General features: G+C 47.6%; 1 protein-coding gene across 2 annotated transcripts in view; it reads left to right on the top strand.

Annotated features, from left to right (window-relative positions):
- Window positions 1–19,603, top strand: part of LOC309537108 (discoidin, CUB and LCCL domain-containing protein 1-like) — a 44,614-nt gene extending 25,011 nt beyond the window's left edge. The window contains exons 3-15 of one of the 2 annotated variants that reach the window (XM_082231612.1): window positions 3,042–3,179; window positions 5,952–6,003; window positions 6,713–6,785; window positions 8,181–8,314; window positions 8,474–8,511; window positions 8,793–8,987; window positions 10,121–10,242; window positions 10,352–10,532; window positions 12,186–12,278; window positions 12,876–12,966; window positions 14,965–15,002; window positions 16,107–16,229; window positions 18,387–19,603. In XM_082231612.1, coding sequence (XP_082087738.1) covers window positions 3,042–3,179; window positions 5,952–6,003; window positions 6,713–6,785; window positions 8,181–8,314; window positions 8,474–8,511; window positions 8,793–8,987; window positions 10,121–10,242; window positions 10,352–10,532; window positions 12,186–12,278; window positions 12,876–12,966; window positions 14,965–15,002; window positions 16,107–16,229; window positions 18,387–18,934 — 1,826 coding nt within the window. In that variant the 3' untranslated portion in view covers window positions 18,935–19,603. Of the gene's footprint in view, window positions 1–3,041; window positions 3,180–5,951; window positions 6,004–6,712; window positions 6,786–8,180; window positions 8,315–8,473; window positions 8,512–8,792; window positions 8,988–10,120; window positions 10,243–10,351; window positions 10,533–12,185; window positions 12,279–12,875; window positions 12,967–14,961; window positions 15,003–16,106; window positions 16,230–18,386 lie in introns of both variants that reach the window. The other variant, XM_082231611.1, reaches the window with a different exon arrangement.
- Window positions 19,604–20,858: the final 1,255 nt, after the last annotated feature.

The following is a 20,858-nucleotide window of genomic DNA, read 5'->3' as shown; positions in this document are numbered from 1 at the left end:
ACCTGGAAACGTCATCACTGAAACGTCACTAAAAGGGCGGACTGGAGGGCAGGGCAGGTGTTGGCAGGTTTCTTCAATGGGTTTCTGATTTCACACAAGCACGCAAGGACCTGGAACGCAACCCACTCGCAAATGGGGTGTTTCCTGTACAGTGGTACCTCGGGTTAAGAACTTAATTCATTCTGGAGGTCCGTTCTTAACCTGAAACTGTTCTTAATCTGAGGTACCACTTTAGCTAGTGAGGCCTCCCGCTGCTGTCGTGCCGCCGCCACATGATTTCTGTTCTTATCCTGAAGCAAAGTTCTTAACCCGAGGTACTATTTCTGGGTTAGCAGAGTCTGTAACCTGAAGCGTCTGTAACCCGGGGTACCACTGTATATATTTTCAGATGCCCTGAATCCAGCAGCAATCTACATCACACAACACACACACACATATATGCACACACAACTCAAATTCCCAATATAGGAAGAAGTAGAGCTTTAACTCTTTGCCCCCAGCTATGATCCCAATATAGATCTCTGCCCCCACCCAGCCAGTCGATTGACCTAAGGGGAATAAGTTCACATTGCGGTGAATGGAATCCGCCCCCCCCATTCAAATAACCAGCATGGAAGAATCTGAATCGAGGCACAAAGAGTTAAAGTTTTCAACAACACACACCAAGCTGCAGTCCTAATCTGGATCAGGCCCTCCACACTGGCAGATTGAGTCACCCTCTCCCCCCGCCCCTCATTTAAGTTGCAGAGCTGGCTTGTCGTCTAGGTTGCCCATTCAATTCCATGGAAGATTAGAATGTGTGAACATGGGCCTGAGGCTTTCCTTGTTAAAGTGAAGTGGGAGCCATAAAACGAATAAGAGCAGAATGCATTGCAACAGGTCTTGGTGTTCCTGGCCTGCCTGCTGAAATGACAGCTGGGGCTTGCGGGAGGGGGAAGCTGTGTCGTGCAAATCTGCCCGTTATAAAACAGGGACTTATTGATCAGACCCTTCCTACAAAGTGCTGGGTAAAGGCTGGTAGTTTGTTAATCCGGGGTCTTAATGGGGAGAGGGAGATTGCAAATTAATTTGGATTACATGGCTGAGAGCACGAGGGGATTTGTTTTCTAAGTTGTTTGGAGCCGAAAGAGAAAAGGGGGGAATTTGGTGGCCATAGCTGGTAGCTAAATCTCTCTTCATTTGTTGGGCATCAGACATTTGGGTCACATGTATGGCTGGGGGGGAAATGGGGATTCGTTTGCTTTTAAAGGTGAGCTTCCCAGATTCACACTTCCTGAAGCAGCACATGAACCGAAACACAGGCATCCTTCTAAATCTGAAGGGTGTTGCAGGGCCAAGTAAGGTACACAGTAATGCATACACTGGAGTAAAGCGTGCATTAAAATGCATACATCAGTGAAAATAACAGGCAAAGGTGTGTTGTGTTAGAGAAATGTGCTTACAAAATGTACATATTAGGCAAAACAGCCTACGGAAATATCTGGAGAAATTGGCTGGTGAATTTTCATGACAACCTAAAAATAATAATAAAATTGCAAACTGATGTGGAAATGTTCAGCAACATCTGGAGGGCCAAAGGTTCCCTTCACCTGGTTTAATCAATAAAGCAATACCTATTTTTGCAAAGTGGTATATTTTCCCCCAAAAGTTGTCTACCTTGTTGTTTCTTATGATGTGCAACTGCTTGATATGGTTTCCTCCCCCTTCATTATAGCCAATGTCCATTCTTGATATTGCAGTGGTACCTTGGTTCTCAAACTTAATCCATGCTGGAAGTCAGTTCCAAAACGAAAGCGTTCTAAAACCAAGGCACGCTTTCCCATAGAAAGTAATTCAAAACAGATTAATCCACTCCAGACTTTTAAAAACAACCCCTAAAGCAACAATTTAACATGACTTTTACTATATAACGAGACCATTGATCCATAAAATGAAAGCAATAATCAATGTACTGTACTATAAAATAAATAAGACAGTATTGTAGATGATAAAAATAAAAAGGAATATTTTTTTCTTACATGCACTGATGATAGTCATTGTTTACTTGGGAGGCTTTTATCCATTTCTGCAGTCACACAGTCAGTCAGTAGCTAAACTGGGTTCCACACAGTCACAAAAACAAATTAACCGAAAAAGCCTCAAAAACAAAAACGCAAAATAAATAGCAAAAACAAAAGCGCCAAACTTAATCCATTCTGGAAGTCCGTTTGACTTCAGAAATGTTCAAAAACCAAGGCGCAGCTTCTGATTGGTGCAGGCGCCCCGGGAACAATAACCAACAGCCACATCGGACATTCGGCTTCTGAAAAATGTTTAATAACCGGAACACTTAACTTCCAGGTTTTTGGCATTTGGGAACCAATGTACCACTGTACTGTTCTTCAAAAGAGTCAGGTTTTTCACTCTGGCAATAATAAGTCTTGCTGCCTTTGTAAGAAGGTTAGTAAGGGAAGCGTCTAGGCTTTGCAGGTCCACCACAAGGAACTTTTGACCATTCATTTAGTTGCAGTGTACATGGAGATAACCTGGAACCAGTACACAGCTGATGGTCTAATTGTGGTACATGAGGATCTGGTCAATAGTATTGACTGAAAAACTGGCATGCCAGATATGAACAGCCAATGAGAATTCAAACCCCTTTAATATCTTCAACACTTGGTAATCATTCCTTGACTTCATACAACATGAGGACAGTGTTCAGAATCTGCCTTTGACTCATGGCAATCTGTGGAGAGACCTGCTAAGCGAACTTCAGGAATAAGACAATGACACTGTGGTTTGTTTGTTTTTTTAAATGCTGGTTCATAGTTTTTGTCATAAATATGGAAAATCAATAAAAAATATTTTTATAAAAAGCATGGGAATCATCTTTTTGATTGCTTCTCTGCATTCAAAAACTGAAGGTAGAAAAGCAATCTGAGCTCTCTGTTGACCCATTGCTGAAGATGATTGCTTAAGGCTGGGCTGAATACCCAGTGTGTTTCTTGATGTAATGATTCATGAGTGTCACTTGTTTTTGTTCTCTCTCTTTCTCTCTCCAGGCCCATATTGTAGCAATTCAAATCCTCCACGCACAGTCCTGGTGATGGACTCCACCCCAGTGACCATCTTGTTCAACACAACAGCACATCGCTCGGGACGTGGCTTCCTCCTTTCTTATGCCAGTGGCAACCAATCAGGTAAGAGAGATACGCACCTTGCATTTGGTGCAAAGTTTGAGGTAACTGGGAAACGTTTTGCCTCTTCAGCCTTCTGCCAGTTCCACTTCCATCAGTGCATCTCAGTGAGCTCACCCATATGTCACTCTTGCCCTTTGATGAATGCCTTTCTAATTAAAAATAAAATAAAAATAATTATATTTATTTTTTTTAAGTATTTGTGGCTGTTCATACAGTGAAACTGTTCCTCGTAGGGAAAGTGCTCCAGACCCTTGATCACTTTAGTTACCTGTTTCTCCTCCTTTGCCAGTTGAAGGACCTGCTGATGGGACGTAGGAACCTAGGAAGTTGCCTTACAGCAAGTCAGAACATAGGTGCATCTTGCTCAGTCAGTACTGTCTACACTAACTAGCAATGGCTCTCTAGGGTTTCAAGCAAGGGAAACCCTGTAGTCCTTCCTGGAGATGTCTGGGATTCCACCTGGGGTCTTCTGCGTGCAAAGCAGATGCTCTACCACTGAGCTGCGGCCCTTTCCCAAAGAATGAGAAACACAGGATGTTGTCTCAGGGCAAGTCATACCATTGGTCCATGTAGCTCAGTATTGTCTACACACTGACTGGCAATAGCTCTCCAGAGCTCCAAGCTTGGACATTCCCAGTCCTATCTGAAGATGCCAGGCAGGGGTTGACCCTGCAAAGCCATGGCCTTTCCCCAAAGCAGTGTAAATGAGCCATTACATGCATGAGAATCGTGCCTTGTGTTTTGACACTGGCAGGCAGAATGCCAATGGGAAACATCTGCAGCTGGCCGTTGCCTTTGAAGGCCCCACACAAGCAGCCAGTCATTGGGTCTTCCACACCACAAACATTTGTGAGTCACCATCCACCGCCACCCCATTATCCCTTTGAGATTTTTTGAGAGGGATCGTAAGAGGATATGAGTTTCTCAGGGTTGATGAGAAACTTTGGACATTAGACTGCTTGGTATTCTTTCTCTTACAAGAATTAGGGAAAACAACTCCTGTTGTGTCCATCTTGGAACAGACTGCATTCTTGACATTTGTTTCTGACCTGCTATGAGCATAGCACTGTCAATCAGATACTCTTGCCCAAGCCGTTCTCTTCTCTCAGGAACAGATTCCTAGAACATGGTTCATAGGTGTGCAGCTCCCCATCTACTTCCATAGAGCTTGTGCTGCTGAATCTCCTAATGCAGGGGTAGCCAATCCATGGCACTCTCCAGAAGACAGAGTCATAGAGTCATAGAACTGTCGAGTTGGAAGGGACCCCAAGGGTCATCCAGTCCAACCCCCTGCAATGCAGGAATCTCAGCCAAAGCATCCATGACAGATGGCCATCCACCCTCTGCTTAAAAACCTCCAAGGAAGAAGAGTCCACAACCTCCCAAGGGAGACCATCCCACTATTGAACAGCTCTTACTGTCCGAAAGTCCTTCCCGGTGTTTAGTTGGAATCTCCTTTCTTGTAACACGAAGCCATTGGTTTGAGTCCTACCCTCTAGAGTAGGGGAAAACAAGCATGCTCCATCTTCTATGTGACAGCCCTTTAGATACAGTGGTGCCTCGCAAGACGAAAATAATCCGTTCCGCGAGTCTCTTCGTCTAGCGGTTTTTTTGTCTTGCGAAGCAACCCTATTAGCGGCTTAGCAGATTAGCGCTATTAGCGGCTTAGCGGCTAAAAGGCTATTAGCGGCTTAGCGGCTTAGAAAAAGGGGGGAAGCGAAAAAAATCGCAAGACTCGCAAGACGTTTTCGTCTTGCGAAGCAAGCCCATAGGGAAATTTGTCTTGCGAAGCGCATCAAAAAACGGAAAACCCTTTCGTCTAGTGGGTTTTTCGTCTTGCGAGGCATTCGTCTTGCGGGGCACCACTGTATTTGAAGATGCCTATTGTATCTCCTCTCAGTCTCCTCTTCTCCAGGCTAAACATATCCAATTCATGTTAAGCTAGTGGTCCGCTAAGACGCCCTAGAGCCACTACTTGTGTGTACTACTTGCAAGCCAGGTGCCCCATCTTATATTTGTTCATCTCGCTCTTCCTGCCTAAGTGCAGAACCTTACATTTGTCCCTACTGGAATTCATTTTGTTAGTTTTGAACTAGTAGAACTGATTCTGTCTCTATTGCCTGAAACTTTGTGCTGCACGACAGATTTGCCTCTGTTTTCCTCACATACAGAGGAAAAAGTGAGTTCTGCAGAGCTGAATTGATTTCTATAAGCCCAGACTACATTTGGATCCAGACAGTGGTGCAGTTAGGTAATTTTAGGTTAGTCTTACCCAGCCTAGTGCAATCCAGATGTTGGTAGACTACAGTTCTCATCATCCCTGACCATAGGCCATGCTGAGTAAAGCTCATGGGAACTGGAGTCCAAAACATTTGGTGGGCACCAGGTTGACGAAGCCTGTTTTAGACCCTTTAGACTTAATGGTCTTACTCTCCCACCCCACCCCATTCTGGACCACACACACTTTAGCTGGAAGTGTGAATTTCAACATTTATTTTAAAATGTGGTAAGCCTACCCTACTGCCTATTCTGCTGGTCCTAGACTTCTGCCCAAATGTCCTGCTTTGATGGTGCCATTGGATTGTATCCCTACTCAGAATAGCCCATTGGAGTTAATGGACATGACTGACTTGGGTTCATTAATTTCAATGGGTCTACTCTGAGTAGGACTTATTTGAAGACAACCCACTGTATCCAGATCAAGGGGTCAGAGTCACTGTGAGTTGTAATCAACCAGGCCCTAAGTTCTGAACTCTTCCCCTTCTCTTTTAGATTTGATCTCCTGTTTGCAGAAGGGAATCCACTATGAGAAGGAACAAATCAGGTGAGTGTTCCCTTACGTGAGACTCCAAGCATAGATGGGATTCTTCTTACAGCCCTAAAGAGCCCCCAATACCTGAAAGACCACCTCCTTCCCCACAGACTCTCTTGGGTGCTAAGATCACCCAGGGGTGTTCCTCTACCCTCAGAAGCTCCAGGGCTCAGGAGAGAGCCTTCTCTCTAGCAGCTCCTAAGTTGCGGAGCTCCCTTCCCACAGAGATCCCTCTGGCACCTTCATTATACAGCTTTCGGAAAATGCTGAAGGTACAGCTCTTTACCCTGACCTCTGACGCTTGAGATTTAGGACCCACCAATTCTTGTGATTTTAAGTTTTTAATTTTTTTCATACAGTGTAACATTGTGTTTTAATATGAATGCTGTGTTTTAATTGTTGTAACCCAACTTGGGACCGTAGGGTAAAAAATTACAACAACTCAAGGCCAGCATAAACCTGTCCTCTAAGCAGGTTTGTGGGGCTGCTGCTCTCTCTGCTGCTACCCTAATGTAGGGATTTGAATCTGTGTTCAACTAGGACGGAGTCTTTCTTAGTGTCCTTGAGCCCCAAGGACACAGAGTAGTTATGGCATGGTAGAAATGGAACCCTAAAGCTTGCATATGCCACCTGAGGATATATGAAAACTGGCTCGCTTTACAGAGCTGCTCCCACATAGAGAGAAGGACCCAACACTATGTTGTCTTTTATTTTCTTGCAGAGTTTACTGCCCTGCAGGCTGCAAAGGAGTAACGGGAGACATCTGGGGCAACACGAACCAAGGCTACCGGGATGTGAGTCCTGCAGCATCAGTCGTGCTTTCAGAAAGGCATAGGTGTTTTGGACCACAACACCCATCATCCCTGACCCTTGGCCAGGATGACTGAGGCTGATGGGAGCTGTAGTCCATATCATCTGAAGGGGCATGAAATAATCCACAAAAGCTTATGCCATAACAAATTTGCTGTTGTTGTCTTTTAATTAGCCAGAAGACTCATCAGAGGTTATTTTCAGTTGCAACAGGCAAACACAGCTACCCTGCTTTGAAATTGTTACAGTGGAAAGTCCCTGACTGAATATGTTTTCCTGCGGGGCTGCAGACAACACTGCACTGTTTTTGAAAGGTTCAAGTATCCCTCAGAAAGAGTGAGGCTTGAAATGTCCCCCTTTAAGCTCACAGTTGGCCACTGATGGTGGCCAGAGCAATACCCCCAAGGTCTCTGCTGACCAGCCCCACAGTGAGCTGACCGTGGTCTTGACCTTCTGCAGCCGTGCCTCAACTCTTGCTGAGCCCCCTAACCCAGGGGTCAGCAAACTTTTTCAGCCGTGGGCCAGTCCACTGTCCCTCAGACCTTGGGGGGGGCAGACTATATTTTTTGGGGGGGGGATGAACGAATTCCTATGCCCCACAAATAACCCAGAGATGCATTTTGAATAAAAGCACACATTCTACTCATGTAAAAACACTCTGATTCCTGGACCATCCACAGGCCGGATTTAGAAGGTGATTGGGCTGGATCCAGCCCCCGGGCCTTAGTTTGCCTACCCATGTCCTAACCAATAAACCCTGCTAGTCCCCAGCCTCAAACAGGATATATTGTGTGATAAAGACAGGAGTCGCACTGATTAAAATGTTTCAAATTGTGATATCAGTGAAGGGTTTAAATAGTTATTTAAAAAGAAATGTGACATTCTTTACAGATGGTTCTTCCCATGGACAAAACACACATCTATTTCCCAATTTCCTTTTTTTTTTTTTTTGCCTCTATTTATTTCTCTTTATTAATATATTTAGAAGCTGCTTTTCTTCAAAGATACCAAGGCAGTGAACAATAAATATAACTTCAATGCTGATACAACCATTGTTTCTGTAAAGTTATCCCTGCAACACATCTGGTGTATGGGAATATCAGCAGATAAGCTCAGAATGTAATTTTAGTATTATGTAGAGTGGTTTTAAGATTGCTTATTTACAACTTTTAATTGTTTTTTTGTATTTTTAAGGAATATTTTCAATTCTACTTTGTAAACCGCTTAGAGGTGTGTGTGTGTGTGTGTGTGTGGTTTCTTTAAATGCATAAAATAATGTTCTCCATTCCGTGGTGTCTTCCCGCTGGATTTCTGCTGCCTGAGGATTTGTCACCACCATCTCCTTCCTTTCACTGTCTTATAATATATGTTCCCTGCAGACATCTGTACTTTGCAAAGCTGCTGTCCATGCCGGCGTAATCTTAGATGAGCAAGGGGGACATGTCACTGTGTCTCGAGAGAAGGGTATCACTCTCTACGAGTCAACCTTTGCCAATGGACTTTACTCAAAAAGGTGAGGGGACAAATCAGAGCGGATGTTCATTAAATATCCAACATTGTCTAATCTCCCTGCAAACAAATAAGGGTGAATGCTCAATAAAGAGGTCGTCTGGAAGCAACCTGAGTCTCAAGATCCTTAATCTTATCCATCTTTCTGTTTCCTTTTGAATAGGGGATCTTTATCTGAAAAACGCCTCATCTTTCACAAAGGTATGTCACTCGTACTAATTTGTTGGTGTATTTGTTTAGAGGGATTTCTGTTCCCGCTACGATGCTGATGAATCTTCAGCCTTAAAAACAACAACCACAAATTGCCGCAAAAATGTGGAGAATCCAATTTAAGATTGCAAAACCAAGACACTTAAAGAGAAACGAAACTGAGAGATACGTCCAGCTCTGTAGTTAATTGGTCCCGTTGCTGAACTTCTGTTACTGGAAACATGTTTTTTCCTAGCGTTCAGCCAAAAGCCACCCTTTCCTTCCTTCCGCAGCCTGCTCCAGTTTCCTGGAAGTATCTGGCTTCAACGCTTCATCCTACTGGCACGAACAGAACGTCATGGGGGAGAACAAGGCCTGGATAGCAGAGCACGCCTCTTTCGCTGCCGACGGCACCTCCTGGGCAGCACTTCAGAGCTCTGCAGATGAGTGGTTGGAAATAGACTTGGGTGGAAAGAGGAACATCACAGGTCAGTAAGTATCTGCATCTTTTTGTTTGTTTGTTTCCACAGGCGGAGTGGAGGGAGATAGATAATGACTCTTGTCCAATATGCTCTGACTGGGAGAAGCTTTCCAGAGTCCTAAGCAGATATCCTTCCCATCACTTCAGTGGGGACTGGTCCATTAGGGATAAAGGGGTGTTGCCCTCCCAACTTCAGTCTACCTTCTTACTTATTGCATCCAGTCCAGGGGGGTGCCCCTGGCTGTCAGCAGTGGGAAGCCATGACTGTTTAAAGTGGTATGATCCTGCTTTAAATGCACAGTGCAGATGAGGCCTTCCTCTTGCCTTCCTCTGCTTCCTTTCCCCCATTCCTTCCTCCACTGCCCCTCGTTACCTCAGGGATATGGCCCAGGCCACCATTGCACAGAACAAATTTCATATTATGTCCTTTCAGAGTCATTCTTTATTGTTTGGCAAGGCCTGAGGACAAGCTGGGCCCTTTCTGCTGTGGCAAACCCAGAACGTTAGCCTGTTAATTGGCGTGTGGAAGAAGAGAGGCATTGTGACGCCAGTGGCTGGGGGCTGAGTGGAATGCAGGAAGGGAACGCATGAATGGAAAGGGGGCTTATCTGATTGCCTCTCCGGCTGGTGTTTGGCAGAGCAAGGGGATAGGGTTAAACATACAAGCTGATTGGTCTCAAAAAGCTTCAAGAATCAGGTCCCAGTGGTCCACAGAGGAGGGACGGTGGCTGTTGCTGTTCTATATAACAAGTCTCTCACAATATCAGAACTTGGGGCCATCCGATAAAGCTAAATGTGAGAGGATTCAGGAAAGGCATAGTTTAAATTATGGAGCAAACATAGACCCCATCTGTACCACACTTTTAAAGCAGGATCATACCACTTTAAACAGGTATGGCTTCCCCTGTAGAATCCTGGGAAGTGTGTTTATTTTATTTCATCCTAAGATGTCAGGGCGATTCACAAGAAGTGTAGTTTTTTTAAGGGAGCTGGGAGATGTTAGGAGGTTTCTTTTCCCCTCGCACAGCTGCAGTTCTCAGTGTTTTTAACAACCGCTCCTTCTTCCATGAAAAGAGCCTATTTCACACATTAGCACCGTTGCCGTATGTGAGGTACCAGTTTAACCCATCTCTGTTCCAGGAATCATAACTAAGGGATCATCTCACAAGCACGACTACTACGTCAAGTCCTACCAAGTCCTCTCCAGCAGGGATGGAAAGAACTGGAAGGCCTACAAATCCAACGGTGGTCATGAGGAGAAGGTGCGGAGGGATTAGCATCGGTGAATGGTTTAGGCCAGGATGGAAAACGGGTAGCAAAAGCTCGCTTTGGAAAGGTCCCCGCAGTTGACCCTCCATTTCACCCTCTCAGGTCTTCGAAGGGAATAAAAACAGCCACGAAGAAGTCTCCAACGCCTTCATCCCCCCGATCCTGGCCCGCTACCTGCGCATCGTGCCCCACAGCTGGAACCAGAGGGTGGCTCTGAAAGTGGCGCTTCTGGGGTGCCAAGTGGCTCGCCTGAAGTCCCAGCACCCCTATAGTGACGGCGGAAGTAAGGAGGGGTGGGGCCGGCTGTATGTTTGGTTCTTGGAAAGACGATTTATTTATTTGTGGCTTTTAATGGGGTTTGTAACATTTTATACACTGTATAAGGCCGTCACAAGTCAAGGCCAACCAGGCAGCCCCCGGTGGTGGTGGTGGCACCGCCACGGCTTGGAGGTGAGGCCAGAGCTACTGGCAGGAAGAGGCAGAGCCAAGGACAGCCAGAGCCTGCTAGTTCAAGTTTTGTCCCTGGTGAGGCTAGAAAGGCAACGCAGAGACTGAGAAGGTGGAATGTGACAAGTCTGTGTCACCCTCTGAACTTGTTCTAGGATATGGTTACCAGATTTTTTTCCCATGAAGCCTGGCTGCAGGCTGCTGAGACTGCCGCTGCCACATTTCCCGGGGACATTTAATAATAATAATAATAATAATAATAATAATAATAATAATAATAATAATATTTTTTATTTATACCCCGCCCTCCCCAGCCAAGGCCAGGCTCAGGGCGGCTAACAAGCAATAATAAAAACAAGTTGAATGAATACGACAAAAACAAGATTAAAATAAAAGGTAAAGGGACCCCTGACCATTAGGTCCAGTCGTGACTGACTCTGGGGTTGCAGCGCTCATCTCGCTCTGTAGGCTGAGGGAGCTGGAGTTTGTCCACAGACAGCTTCCGGGTCATGTGGCCAGCATGATTAAGCCGCTTCTGGCGAACCAGAGCAGCACACGGAAACGTTGTTTACCTTCCCGCCAGAGTGGTACCTATTTATCTACTTGCACTTGACGTGTTTTCGAACTGCTAGGTTGGCAGGCGCAGGGGCTGAGCAACAGGAGCTTACCCCATCGCGGGGATTCGAACTGCTGACCTTCTGATTGGCAAGTCCTAGGCTCTGTGGTTTAACCCACAGTGCCACCCGCGTCCCAAGATTAAATACAACATTAAAATATTGAAACATTAAAATGCAGCCTCATCACAGGAGGAGAAAGGAAAAAGTAAGAGGGGGAGGGAATCAAATTGGCTCCAAGCCAAAGGCCAGGCGGAACAACTCTGTCTTACAGGCCCTGCGAAAAGAAATCAGATCCTGCAGGGACCTCGTCTCATGAGACAGAGCGTTCCACCAGGACAGAGCCAGTGTTGAAAAAGCCCTGGCTCTAGTTGAAGCTAATCTAACTTCCTTAGGGCCTGGGACTACTAGGGTGTTGCTATTTATAGACCTTAAGGTCCTCCGTGGGGCATACTGGGAGAGGCGGTCCCGTAGGTACGAGGGTCCTAGGAAATCTGGGGACAGTCTGGGGACAGAATTTGTCCAGGGACAGATTTGCAAATCTGGGGACTGTCCCCGGGAAATGGGGACGTCTGGTAACCCTATTTTAAAAGGTAGACAGCAGGGACAGGCTGAGGTTTGCCCATATTGTCAAGCATCCGTTGAGCAGCTGCTGGGAAAAATTCTTCTCTGCCTAAGACCTTGGAGAGCTTGACAATACTAGGCCAGATGGAGAAATGCCCTGACTTGAGAAAAGCAACCTGCCCCCTATAACCCATGTTGCAGCCGGAGGTTGACAGTGGGTTGTGTTTGGACCCTTTTGGAGTAAGAGTTAGGAGGGAACACCTGAAGTGTGGTGTGTTAAGTACGTCCCCTGAAGCTCTACCCCTTTGCAGTTCGCAGTGGCCCCAAGGAGTCCCCTCTCCTGACCAGCAGCCCAGCCGTTTTCACCCGAATCCCAGGAATAGTGATCAATTCGGAAAAAACAGGTAAGTGCTCGCTGGCGGCAAGGAGTGGCTTGGCCTAGCTGTTGGAGCAGAGGCAGAAAGGATGGGGTGTTCCATGGGCTGTTGTTCCATGGGCTGAAGGGTTGTTCCATTGATGGTGTAGCAAGCTTGTTTTCTGCTGCTCCAGAGGTTAGGACCCAAACCAGTGAATTCAAATTGCAGGAAAGGAGATTCCAACGAAACATTCAAAAGAATTATTCTGAAGTTAAGAGCTGTTCAACAGTGGAACAGTCTCACTCAGAAGGCGGTGGACTCTTTCATTGGAGGTTTTTAAGCAGAAGTTGGATGGCCATCTGTCAGGGATGCTTTACCTGAGATTCCTGCATTGCAGGGGGGTTAGACTAGATGACCCTTGGATCCCTTCTGATTCCATGCTTCTAAGGGCTTTTTTTTCTGTGCTGAATCTCTCAACGTTCAGCATATTTGGGTGACCCCACATTCCGGTATTATGATAGAGGGAGAAAGCCTTCTCTGTGTCTCCACTTTCTTCACACCTTGCCTGATTTTGTACACTTCCATCACATTGCCAATTTCTCCCCTTTTTTCTGCACTGAACTATTTCCCTTCCTTTCTCTCCAGGGCCCCCATTGCTGGTGATGCTGCTGATTGGAGGCTTTGTGCTCATCTCCTCAGCCCTTTTGCTGCTGGTTTTCCTCTGTCGTAAGAAGAGGTGAGTAGCGCCCCCCCCCCCACTTCTCACCAATCAGCCCTGTAATTTGTGGGGGCTACTTTCAAACCCATCCTGGAAGGCCGGGAGATGTCACAGTCACAAGGTCCATGAGCTTTAGCTTTCCGGCAATCTCCCCTTGACAATGGGCTGCATACACACCATACTTTCAAGACACTTGGCTTTAATAAACATACACAAGGAAGCCTGGGAACTGTAATCACCTGGATTACTGCAATGCGCTCTATGTGGGGCTACCTTTGAAGGTGACCCGGAAACTACAACTAATCCAGAATGTGGCAGCTAGACTAGTGACTGGGAGCGACTGCCGAGACCACATAACACTGGTCTTGAAAGATCTACATTGGCTCCCAATACATTTCCGAGCACAATTCAAAGTGTTGGTGCTGACCTTTAAAGCAGTGTTTCCCAACCGGTGTTCCGCGGCACACGAGTGTGCCGTGAGACGTTGCCTCGTGTGCCGCGAGATGCCTGGAGGGAGGCGGGCGAGTCGGGCGGCGAGAGGCGGGGCGGCGGCGGCGAGGAGAGGCCGCGCCTCCTGCTGCTGCCTGGCGCTCCTCCTCGCAGCCGGCAGCGCTGCCTGGGCGCCTCCGCACGACTCTGCATCGCTGGGTTTGGTCTCCCAGCAGAGACGGGTCACACGCGCACCTCCCTCCCTCCCTCAGCCTGCGCGGAGGGAGAGCCAGAGAGAGGCATCGCTCCTGCGCGGCGGGAGAGGGAGCAGCCGGAGCGATGCCCCAAACGAAGGCATGGGACCGGAGGGGAAATCCTCTCCGAGGAGGATTGAGTGCAGCTGAGAGAAGCCTTTCGAGGAGCTGCCATGTCCCCTGGAAACCCCCTTCCCAGCTCTGCCTGCCTGCCTGCCCAAAGCTTGGAGGTTCCCCGGCAAGGGGGAGGGAAAAAACTTTCACTTTTGTGCGTCCCTCCCGGCGTGATGCTGCGCGCTGACGTCACGGGGCGGGGCTTTAATGGTGGTGTGCCGCGAGATTTTTTTTCAGTAAACAGGTGTGCCGTTGCCCAAAAACGTTTGGGAAACACTGCTTTAAAGCCCTAAATGGCCTCGGTCCAGTATACCTGAAGGAGCGTCTCCACCCTCATCCTTCTGCCCGGACACTGAGGTCCAGCGCCGAGGGCCTTCTGGCGGTTCCCTTACTGCGAGAAGCCAAGTTACAGGGAACCAGGCAGAGGGCCTTCTCAGTAGTGGCACCCGCCCTGTGGAACACCCTCCCACAGAGAGAAAACAACTACCAGACTTTTAGAAGACATCTGAAGGCAACCCTGTTTAGGGGAAGCTTTTAATGTTTAACAGACCACTATTTTAATATTTTGTTGGAAGCCGCCCAGAGTGGCTGGGGAAGCCCAGCCAGATGGGCGGGGTATAAATAAAAAAATATTAATATTATTATTATTATCATCAGCATCATCATTAATTAAGGGTGCTGTGGATTGTGGCTCTGTGAGAGATAAACTACGGTTCTCAGGATTCCTTGGGGAAAAGCTGTTTGCTTCAACAGTACGATACGCATACAGCCACAAACACAAGTTGAACACATGCATACAAGAAATCTCCCATCCAGCCACCGCAAAGAGTCTGCAAATAGATTGCGCCTTCTGAGATCATGTTGCACTAGGGATAGGCAGCTGTCGCCCTCTCACTTCACACAAATTGACTCCCTCCAGAAACCTCTTGCTGCACTACAATTCCCATCATCCCCAAGTACTGGCCATGCTGATGGGAGAGATCTCTAGGTTTGAGAGGTCTGTAGCAGCCTTGAGAGGGCCGTTAAGCTCAGTCTGAATCCTGAGAAGACAGAGGCTTTGTGAATGTGTGGTTCTTGGCTCCAGTTGCCTGCCCTGAATTGCTCCGAAGGAGCAGGTACATGAATTGGGAGTGTTCCTGGAAATCCAGAACCTTGGAGTCGGGGTGGAAAATCTGGCTGAACCTGCTTGATAAGTATTCTCCCTCTCTCTCCCCAGCAGAAAGACACCAGCAGATCAGGATTGCAACCTCATAAAAGGTAAGGAGCATAACAGCATACAGAACTAGCACAGGTAGTCACGTTTGGGAACTGGTGAGCAGATTGCCCTGCTTTTCCAGTACAAGTGTCTATGGTGCAGGGAGACAGATTATTTTGTGCTTCTGCACACCTGTTTTGAAATAGCTCTCCCCCCCAAAAAAAATTTTTTTTAGAGCCGACCCACAAATCATTCCAATATCTTAGTCATAGCACCTTGCATCTAGAATGCCCTCCCCACAGAAACCTGCCCAACACTCATTAATTTGTATTTTTGCTCCAGGTAATACAAGGCATTCCAGCTCTTTGAATTGCTGGTTTTCATAGCTATTATGCTCCCGCCTGGTCTGCTGAATGGATGAGGACATTTTCCAATTGTTCTGTTGTTGGGTTTTGGAGGAGAATGAGAGGTGTTACTTTTTCACTGTGTATTTTCACTCAAGGAGTGAAATTCTAAAGGCTGGCTTGTACGTGCATTTCCTCAACCAGAGAGTTAGCCAAAGTGGTGCCCTGCAGTTGTTGCTGGACTACAACTCCCATCATCCCTGACCATAGGACATGTGGGTTGGCGCCAGTGGGAGTTGGAGTCCAGCAACATCTACGGGGCATGTATGTTGCCTACCCCCATTCAGACAAATAACAGCCTCCCATCAGCTTATGTTCGCTAACTTCCAAAACTGAATGTCATTTCCTTTTGCGGCCTGCTCATTATTATAAAAAATTGCTTCAATTGTATCTGGAAAGGAACATTCCTTTATTTCTTATCACAGAGCTGGGAGGGACCTTAGAGATCTTCTAGTCCAGGCATGGCCAAACTTGGCCCTCCAGCTCTTTTGGGACTATAATTCCCATCATCCCTGGCCACTGGTCCTGTTAGCTAGGGATGATGGGAGTTGTAGTCCCAAAACATCTGGAGGGCCAAGTTTGGCCATGCCTGCTCTAGTCCAAGCCCCAATTCAGGATCTGTGTGTTTCTGGTGGTGGTGAGCTGTCTGCCCATTTACCGTAGTTTTATCCAAAATGAAAAATGGACTGTTTGATTGCGGCATGCAAAGTGGCTTCAAGCTGTTCATTTGTTACTCCTGCTGACCTCAGGATTCCCTTTTAGGTTTCCCGACATCAGAAGCCAGCCAGGTGTGTCCCAGAGGGAGCCTGCAGTTGTCCACCTCGGAAATCGCCTCGTTTCCTAGGTCTGGAACACCAGCAGATCTCAGCAGAGCTCAGTCTCCAGGTAGGTGGCGTCTGTTCTGGGTTTGAGAAAGGTCCACTGTTGCCCATAGCAAGGGCTGGGGAACCTTTTTATGCCCAAGGGCCACATTCCCTTCTGGATAGCCTTCCAGGGGCCACGTGCAAGCACTATTCAATCTGTATACAGTGGTGCCCCGCAAGACGAATGCCTCGCAAGACAAAAAACTCGCTAGACGAAAGGTTTTTTCATTCGCGATTTGCCTCGCAAGACGAATTCCCCTATGCGCTTGCTTCGCAAGACGAAAACGTCTTGCGACTTTGTTAAGCCGTTTAAACCGTGCTTCGCAAGAAGAAAAATTCGTTAGACGGCAAAAATTGCGGAACGAATTAATTTCGTCTTGCGGGGCACCACTGTATCTGTGAATCATTATGAAATGCTGTAAGCTTCCACAGACCCAGGTAAGTACTACCCACCCAGGAATCACTTCCTGGAAGGAGAAGTAGGGAGAGCATAACAATATTTACAAGCAAACCATCCCGAATACAACTTACAGACACCTGTTTTTCTTCCCCTGCCCTTCATTCCCCCCCCCCAAACACTGGGGATGCGGGGAGGGAAAAGAATGCCTTTTCTGAATGGCCGTCTTGTTCTTTTGTGGTGGAGAAAACACAGGGTTAATTCTAAGGAACCGGGTTCGGGTGCCCATAAATTAGTTTCGAGCCAATGCAACTCATTGTGCAGAAACAACTCCGGCAAATTTGGACAGCTCTTATTACCAGCTCGTGCTCAGCATATTCGCTCCATTCACCCCACACAGATGGGACCAAACACTCAGCCCATTGACTCCCGATTTCCATCCATGATGCTTAGCACGCATAAGGGGGGGGGGGAGAAGAGAACTGGGCATGAGGCCATCAGCAAACATCTGCATTCTGGAGCAGCTGGTGGCAGTGCCATTCGTGCAAAGGGGTCAGGCCCACAGGAAGGAAGGAAGCAGGGAGGCGGGAGGAATTCGGGGGAATCTCCACTTTGCGCCCTGCCATGGCCCAACCCTTTGTCCCTGCTATACAAAGCCACTTGGAACAAGGCCTGTTGCCGCACAGTTCTCAGGGGTGAGTGCAGGATGTCAGCAGTGCTTGCAGGAGTAAGACCAAGGAAATATGTCCTGGCAGAATCCATGTTTGGGGGTGGGGGGGTGATACAGATGCAAACTAGGATGAAGATCTCCATTTAGGCAGTTTGTCGACACAGGAAGGTCTTCAGTAGGTGGGAAAAGACAACAGAGGTGGGACCTGTCTAATATTCAAAGGGAGGGGAGAGCATTCCAATGGGCTGGTGCCGCAACACTAAAGGCCCAATTCCTACATTGGGTGCAAGGGACATCATGATAAGATGGTAGCTTCACAAGGCCCTCAGCTGCAGAGCACAGTGATCGACTGGGACTATAAAGGGTGAGACAGTCCTTCAGGTTCCGAGCCGCATAGGGCTTTGTTCACCAATACAAGAATGCAGACAAGAGACATCCTGAGATGGTATTACGTCAAACACAAATAAGGTTTCTAGTGTGGGAGTATTGTGGAATACTCTGCCAATGGAAGTTCAGCAGGCATTTTCCGATTCAACTTTTAAATATGCCTGTTGAAAAACTCTTTTTATTCCGTCAGGGTGATACAGGCAATTCAAAATACATCTTTCCACAACAGTGACATGATTTTTTTAAAAATCAAAAAATCAACTTCTTTAATATGGCTTTGATTGCATGGATTTTATGTGCAATTGTGGTGATCTACTCTGATATATAGAATAAATTAGTGGCATACAATTATTTGTAAATGAATGCATGAATGAATGAATGAATACAGTGGTACCTTGGTTCTCAAACTTAACCTGTTCCGGGAGTCCATTCAACTCCCAAAACCGTTCAAAAACCAAGGCACGGCTTCCGATTGGCTGCAGGAGCTTCCTGCACTCAAACGGAAGCCACGTCGGATGTTTGGCTTCCAAGAAATGTTCGCAAACCGGAACACTTCCTTCTGGGTTTGCGGCGTTTGGGAGCCGATTTGTTCGGGAGCCAAGCTGTTCGAGAACCAATCTATCACTTGTATGTACGTATGTACATACATAGGCTGATTTTAGGTGATGTGTCTCAGAGGGCTGAATCCATAATTTCACCAGGATTTCTGTTTTCCCCCTTTACAGAATACGCCGAGCCAGATGTGGTCCAAGTCAGCCCCAGTACCCAGTCCATCCCGTCCACATTCAAGCCAGGTCTTGGCGAAGGCTACACGCTCCCCCTGGTGGTGAATCACTACGATGTGCCGGGAAAACACCACGAGTACGCAGAACCCTTGCCTCCCGAGCCAGAGTATGCCACCCCCTTCTTAGATCAGTCTCCTCCTGCGGAGCCGGAAGGAGGCGCGTTCAGGAAGAACGTCTGCGTCATCAAAGTCATCTCCTCTCCCCAAAGCCAGGCAGGACCCCTGGTCTCGCCCGTCTGCCCAGAGGCCCTGGCGCAATACGACTCGCCTGCTCAACGGCTGGCAGAGAAGCCAGAGGGCAAAGGGGGCGAGGCTGGCTTGCGGGAGGGACCTGCCCAAACCGGCACCATCTACACAGAGCCTCACGGCGACCGGACTCCGAGCCCGAGAGACGAACGCCCTCCGGCGCAGCCAGCTACCTCTCCGCAGAGCCGCTGCTTCCAGCTCACGGACTCCCCGCTCACACACGTCTATCACGAGCCCTTGTGAGCAGCGCAGAAAGGATCTTCTGGTGCCCAGGCTGCTAGGAAAGAGGTGGATTTTTGCAGAGCATCTTCAGGTCAAGGGCGTAGGAAAGCCTTAATCAGGCTCTCTGTCCATCTAGCCCAATATGGTCTACACTGACCGGCAGCAGCTCTGAAGCAGAGATCTTTCCTAATGCTTGACACCTGATCCTTCTTTAAAAAATTGACTGACGTTCTGGGACCTTCTACGTGCAAAGGGCTTGCTTCACCCCTGAACTGTGGTCCTTCTTGTAGGAAAAACATAGCACTCTTCCTCCCACCAGCAAAGGAAAATTAATTCGGTTTTTTCCATGCTCAACTCCTATGGAGCCTGGGCAAGCTTTCAGTTCCAGGGGGCTTGACTGGGGTTCCCTCTTACTTTAATTTAGCAAATGCCTCTGGCTTATCTTCATTAGGACTTGAAGGAACCAGACATGTATTTGGGCAGAGGGTTGGAAAATTGCATTCATATGGTAACATTTATTATCACTGCTCTGCGGTTGCAATTACTTTTTTGTGAATAACAGATATATAATATATATACATGTTGTGACATGAGGTTCCTAGGAGGAAGAACAGAGCCACCGTAGCTCCCTGATCCTCCATCACATTCCCTTATTAAAAACTTGAAGGCATTTCGTAAACCAAATCAAAATCCTTTGCTCTCTTCGTCTTCCCAACAGCAGTCGCCACAAATCCGCCAGATGTTTTGTTTTACTTGCTTTAACTATTCATTTGCTGCTCACTGATATATCCTTCCCCACTTCATGGAGGGTCAAAAACATTAATACATAAAGAAAATGTTTGCCAGCTATCAGTGGCGACTAATTCCATGAGCTGGGAGGCAGTTGTCATGAAATGGTAGGACACCGAGGAAGGGGAGGGGAATCTGGGCGAACGGGTGTAGCCACGACTGGAACACCCCAGGGCAAGCTGAAGATGGGGAAGGGGTGGTTGGGGGCTTAGGAGGTACTTGCGGGACATCAGAGGACAGCGAGGAGGCAGCTGACAGGTCACGGGAGTCAGGAGAGGGGGACACATTGCCAGAAATCAGAGGTGCCCCCTCCCATCTCCACAGACACAGCAGGCTCTGAGGCTTTGGGAACAGTGGGAACAGTGCGCTCCAGGAGACTGAGACAGGGAACAGAACAGGCCAAATTTATTAGCTGATCAGATGAAGATTACAGGATTTGTTAGTTCTGGGAGGTCTGTGGTCACTCGGTTGGATTAGGCTCAGAGCAGGTGAGGATCTCATCTGCCTCATCAAGTGGAGCAAACCCAGATGTGTCCATCAAGATGGTAAGGAGAAAGGGAAGCAAGGCAGAGACTCTGCTCAGCTTTCGATGTGGATGGACCACAGCTTGGCTGCTTCACAAACGCCACTGGACTGTGACTTAGGGACTTTTTCTGACTCTGGGTCTGCTGCAGAGGTACGGAACTTGGCCTTACTGTTTGCTTGTGGTACTGGACTGTTGTTGTTTTTTTACCTTTAGGACTGACTAGAACTTGCCGATCAGAAGTTTGGCAGTTTGAATCCCCGCGACGGGGTGAGCTCCCGTTGCTCGGTCCCTGCTCCTGCCAACCTAGCAGTTCGAAAGCACGTCAAAGTGCAAGTAGATAAATAGGTACCGCTCCGGCGGGAAGGTAAACGGCATTTCCGTGTGCTGCTCTAGCTCTCCAGAAGCGGCTTAGTCATGCTGGCCACATGACCCAGAAGCTGTACGCCGGCTCCGTCAGCCAATAAAGCGAGATGAGCGCCGCAACCCCAGAGTCAGTCACGACTGGACCTAATGGTCAGGGGTCCCTTTACCCTTACTCTCTAACATGGCCCTTGTGACTGTGTACATCAGCAAGACTTACATCAAGGTATGCCAGGGTTCAAGACAGCAGGACATTCAGGATAGTAGTTG

Source organism: Podarcis vaucheri (assembly GCF_965113315.1).
Source record: "Podarcis vaucheri genome assembly, chromosome: 7".
NCBI lineage: Eukaryota > Metazoa > Chordata > Lepidosauria > Squamata > Lacertidae > Podarcis > Podarcis vaucheri.
Note: the sequence above shows the minus strand (reverse complement) of the source record. Positions and strands in the feature narration are given on the sequence as shown.